The sequence below is a fragment of the Orycteropus afer genome, unplaced genomic scaffold (genome assembly GCF_000298275.1).
Source record: "Orycteropus afer afer isolate SDZICR_OR568_19922 unplaced genomic scaffold, OryAfe1.0 scaffold00035, whole genome shotgun sequence".
Classification (NCBI taxonomy): Eukaryota; Metazoa; Chordata; class Mammalia; order Tubulidentata; family Orycteropodidae; genus Orycteropus; species Orycteropus afer.
Genome location: NW_006921622.1, coordinates 3,320,797 through 3,326,712, shown reverse-complemented (window position 1 = coordinate 3,326,712; position 5,916 = coordinate 3,320,797). Strand labels below are relative to the sequence as shown.

Below are 5,916 nucleotides of genomic sequence, written 5' to 3'. Positions count from 1 at the left end.
ATATATATATATATGAAATGTGATCATTTTGTTTTGAAATTCTCTACAGAACATTATTGATTAATAAGTAGCTATAATTCTAAGAATTCTAAATGTTAAAACTAAAATGGGATCGATTGAAGTAATTAAAAGCCTGCTAATTTATGACTAAGCACATGAACATTTCCAAATTTAAAAACTAGAGAATGTATAATTCTATATTTATTTAATTTGCACTACTGCAAATTCTATCATGGATGCTTGTTTTATGTTCTTTAAATGGTAAAATTAAAAGTACTTGCCAACTAATAGCTCATATGAACCTTGGCCTCATCTATTCTGAGACTAGAACTACATGGTCCCTGGCTATCACTGGTCGTTCTGATCAAGGATAAAATAGAAAGTCCAGGATAGAATGAGAGAAAAATACAGAACAAAATTCAAGTTCCAGAAAAAAGCCAGACTTAATGGACCTATAGAGACTAGAGGAATCTCCATGTTATTACCTAAAGATAGCCTTTGAACTTGGAACTGAAATTATTCCCAGAGGTTATCTTTTATCCAAGTAACATATTGACTTGTAAAATAAACAATATCACCTATGATTACTATGATCCCTTAAATAATCAACTATATGAGAAAATGGTCAACATTTACCCTAAAGCAAAGACAAGAAAGTAAAGAGAGGCAAGGAAGCTAGATAAAGAGAAACAGAACAAACAGAATGGAAAAAATGAAAATGCTGACACATCATTAAAAAAATCACCAATGTCATGGAACAATTTGTATAAAAATTGTTAAATGGGAAATTTTTTTATGTAAACTTTCACCTAAAATACAATAAAATATAATTTTTTTTTTTAAAAGTACTTGCCAAAGGATAGTAAAGCTGTTGAGGTAGAAAATGAGAAAAATATCACAATATATAGGAATTTCCCTAAGTAGTTAAGGCTCTTCCTCCTAAAATTGTCACTAAGCTTTGCTTTTGAGGAAGTCCCAGGCAGGCTGAGTGCCAGCCCCAGCAGATGTTTCCAGTACCATGAAGTGTGAATGGCATTGCCAGCACAAGTGCCCCCCTTTTCCTTTCACTAGTTTGGCAGATTGGGATCTTGGGCAACACATACCAGTTTAAAAATGACCTCTTGTGCCACTCAAGGATTTTGATTTAATACCAATGAAAAACAACTTCTAAGTCACTCAATTATAATTATTAAGAGCATCTGATAAAATTTTTCTTACTAAATTGTTCTTCCCTTCTAGCTTTTATAATTCCTAAGCACAAATCCTTTATATATATCCTTTAAAATATATATAATAGGTGAGTGTAAGATTGTTAGACTGAGGTTTATAAATTGGTTATGGAAGTTGTCCTAGTTGTACTCTAACTTATGTGGAAACCAGTTACCATCAAGTTGATTCTGACTCATGGTGAGCCTATGTATGTCAGGGTAGAACTGTGTTCCACAGGGTTTGCAATGGCTGATTACCAGGTCTTTCTTCCAAGATACCCCCCTAGAGGAACTTGAGCCTCCAGTCTTCAGGTGAGCAGTTGAACGTATTAATCATTTGTACTTCTGAGGATGCCACTTATATAGAAAGGTCCCAATTTATCCAATTAAAATGATTTGTATGGTTAATATAAAATAAACTATGGCACCAAACTAAAACAGGTTTCCTAGGCTTTTATTTTATAAGCAATATTTTTAATTTTACAGCTCTTCTTTACCTTTTGTTATTTTACCTGAATAAATCCTTATTTAAAACTTAGAAAGTCTCCCTATTGAAATGTGACTAATTCTCAAGCTGAATGTATAAGCAACCTTTGTCAGTCAACTTCCCAAACTAATTGTAGCAATAAAAACATGGGGCTCTTCTATTACTGTATTATGTCCCATAAATTTGAGCAAAATGTACACTGCAGCTCTACAGCATCTTCACTAACTGAATCATTTGCAAACTTATTAGCTATCTACAAGTCATGATAACTCTCAGGGACTGATATTCAGATATGTTTGATTACATTATTACCTTTTAGTCTCAATTTTCCAGAATAGGTAAACATAACTATGTTTAATCAAGAAATTGTTTACAAGCTGCAGCAGCCTATTATAGCCTACTGAATCCAATGAAGTAAACAGAAGAGGAAGGGTTCCATTTGGCACAGTTGCTAGGAGTAGTCCTGTTTTGGAGTCTTTTAAATCTTTCTCTGCTATTACTATTTTTTTTTTTTTTCTCATCTATTAGTTAATCAGTTTTTCCTCTCCACCCTTGCTGCTATCAATTTTCAGGCAGTGTGTGTCAGGAAGCAGTCTCCACCATCACCGCCGTCCATTTCCTCTTGTTTTGCTTGGTGAAAATTAAGAACAGCTGCAGCTATTCACCAGCCTCATCAATGGAAGTTGAAAATGATAATCATTTAATCAACGAGTACTGCTGAGTGCCTATTATCATTATGTTGTTCCTCAGCCTAGTTTTCTTCTGGATAAATGTTCCCAACTCATTTCAACATTTTCTTTCTTTCTTTTTAACAACTTTTTTTGTATTTTGGGAGCTCTGGTAGCGTAGCTCCTAAAGCACTTGACTGCTAATCAGAAGGTTGGCAGTTCAAACCCACCAGCCACTCCTCGGAAGGAAGATGGGGCAATCTACTTCCATAGTAATACTGCCTCAGAAACCCAAGGAGGAGTCGCTATGAGTCAGGTCTGACTCGACGGCACATAACAACAACAACAACATTATTATTAAAACATTCCATTTAACATTTAGTATTAAATTTTCCAGAGATGGGTGGAGGGTAGAGAGGGCTGGAGTAAAGCATATGATGGTTGTGAGGTGTCTTACCATATCCTAGCTGGGAGAAAATGAAGTCAAATTCCTCGATGCTGTGGATACTTGCCAGATCACCACCTTCCTTTCTACATGCAGTCAAAGCATCCCTTTGGATTTTCTTCTCTCTGTGAATCTTGTAACAGTGACCTCTGTATGGCCACCACTGACTGGGACAGCTAGTAGGCATGTCACTTGCTAAAAAAAAGTTTGAAAACAATTAACACAGAAGATATTTTTAAATTATTTTCTATCATTCTATATGTTGAACAGTTCATAGTTAGAGGCATATAAAAATGGTAGTTATTTTTCATGTTTTAGCCTGTATATTCATAAAAAGATACACTGGATATATCCTATTTTGTTTGCTTTTTGACTAAAAAAGTAAGTGACCCCTTTTACTTTATAATAAAGTTAAATGGGAACTCTCCTCTCTCTCTCTCTCTCTCCCTCTCTCTCTCTTTAATTGTACTTACAAGGTCACATCATGATACAATGGACTAATTTTATCTGTAACTTATCAGTAAACCTATATTTCAAGTGTCATTAAGTTGATTTAGACTCATATCAACTCCATGTGACAGAGCAGAACTGTCCCCTAGGGTTTTCTAGGCTGTATTCTTTACAGAAGCAGATCACCAGCTCTTTCTCCCACAGTGCCACCGGGTGGGTTCAAACTGCCACCCTTTCAGTTAGTAGGCAAGCATTTAACCATTGTCCCACCAGAGTTCCTTTACACTGTTCAAATGGTGGAAGTACAAAAGTTCTAGCATAATGCATTACCCAAAAGATTTCAATTTACCTGTATTCTATGGCCTTCAGGGGAACATTCTCTGAGGAGAGGCAAACAATATTCAGAAGGCAAGCATGAAAAAGAGTAATGTTAAAGCAGGAAGGAGAATGAGTGAGAGACAAGATGGCCACCAATAGCTTCTGTCACCATAGCAACATCAACTGTGTCCCTGAATTAACCCACTACTGTACTTGGTCCCAAAAGATGACATTGGATATTGTGGCCAGGGAAGGGATTTTGATTCAGAAATCTTTCAGACATGTGATCTTGGGCAAGTCATATCATGTGAACTGAAGTATTTATATAGATAAATTTTTAACTAATAATATTAATACTAATATCAAACTACCCATGGCCACTGTGTTCTTCTGAACCAGAAAACAGTGGTGATAATGTGTTTGGAAATTTTAAGCACCACATAATTATTATTTAATTAAACTACTAATAGCTGTCAACATTCTAATTTTTACTACTAATAGTTTTGGTCAAATTTCATGATCTTGATTATATATTACAAAATTTTACAGTAATAGCAATGAACTGGGGAAAGTGCAGGTCAAGATACTTGAAGACAGAAGCTCACTTTGTTCATCCCTGTAAGCCTAGAACTTGGCATAGGACCTGACCCATGGTAGATGTAATGAATATTGATGCAGAAAAAGAAGTAATACTTTTTATACAGTTGCTTATTACTGCCATTGTACAGATACTATTCAATTTAATACAGCAGCTTAACAACATACATTGCTTAGAGAGAAACTATTGCCAAATAAACATCAATTTCTATTTTAAGTTTGATATAAAATGTTCTCAAATGTGCTGCCTTAATACATATTTTTTTAAAATAAATTAATCCCATCTTCCTTTAAAGGCAGAGATTCCCTTAAGCCCAGGATTCTGTGCACAGTGCTTATTCAAGTAACAAGTCAGTTACGATGACCAAACTCTGTATTATCATAATAGAAAAATAGGCATATTTTATAAAAATTGCCATCTCTATCTAAATCTAATCCAATTAAGATTCTGTACACTTCCAGAGTTTACAAAAAAAAAAAAAAAATCAAGATTTTAGCATAGCTCTGGAGCCCTCTGGTGGTACACTTTAATTTTGCTTCCTTGTAAAATGGCAACTACTAAGGCCTCCAAAGGAGCTCTGGTAGCATAGTGCCTAAGGCACTTGACTGCCAACCAGAACGCTGGCGGTTGAAACCCACCAGCCACTCCTTGGAAGGAAGATGGGGCAATCTACTTCTGTAGTGATATTGCCTCGGAAACCCAAGGAGGGGCCGCTATGAGTCGGGCCCGACTTGACGGCACATAACAATTCCACCATAAGGCCTCCAAGTAGTTGCCATTTTACTAGGAGGAGCTCTGGTAGCATCATGCCTAAGGCACTTGATTGCTAACCAGAAGGCTGGTGCTTCAAACCCACCAGCCACTCCTTGGAAGGAAGGTTGACCAATCTACTTCCGTAGTAATACTGCCTCGGAAACCCAAGGAGGGGTCACTATGAGTCGGGCCGACTGGCAGGTACATAACAACAAGGCCAAAACCCAAACAGATGAACTTTTAAAATATTGTAAAACAGGAAAACAACCAACCCGAGTGAAATGAAGAGGAATTCCTTGGGGCAGCCACAAAAACTTGTTTGTTCCTCTAAAGCAGCACTGTCCAATCGAAATGCCACATAAACCACAGACACAATTTTAAATTTTCTAGTGGCACGTTGTTGTTAGGTGTCGTCAAGTAGTTTCCGAATCATTGCGACCCCATGCACAGCAGAACAAAACACCACCCGATCCCGTTCAGCTCCATGGTCCTTGCTATACTTGAGCCCACTGTCGCAGCCACCGTGTCAATCCATCTCATTGAAGGTCGTCCCCTCCTTTGTGGACCCTCCGCCTTACCATGACATCCTTCTCCAGGGAATGGTCCCTTCTGACAACATGACCAAAGTAGGTGAGACAGTCTGGCCATTCCAGCTTCTAAGGAGCATTTCAGCTGCACTTCATCCAGGACAGATCTGTTAGTTCTTTTAGCAGTCCATGGTACTTTCAGCATTCTTTGCCAGCACTACAACTCAAAAAGCAACTCTTCTTCAGTCTTCCTTATTCACTGCCCAGCTCTTACATGCATACGAGGCAATTGAAAATATCATGGCTTGTGTCAGGCATACCCTAGTCTTCAAGGAGACATCCTTGCTAATCAGCACTTGAAAGAGTTCCTTCGTGGCTGACCTGCCCAGTGCTACACGCTGTCTAATGTCCTGACTGCTGCTTCCATTGACATTGATTGTAGAACCAAGCAATGTGAATTCT

General features: G+C 37.4%; 1 protein-coding gene across 1 annotated transcript in view; it reads right to left on the bottom strand.

The window, feature by feature from the left end:
• Positions 1-5,916, bottom strand: part of MRC1 (mannose receptor C-type 1) — a 144,641-nt gene that overhangs the window by 107,414 nt on the left and 31,311 nt on the right. The window contains exon 8 of the mRNA XM_007936405.1: positions 2,821-3,003. Coding sequence (XP_007934596.1) covers positions 2,821-3,003 — 183 coding nt within the window. The remainder of the gene's footprint in view (positions 1-2,820; positions 3,004-5,916) is intronic.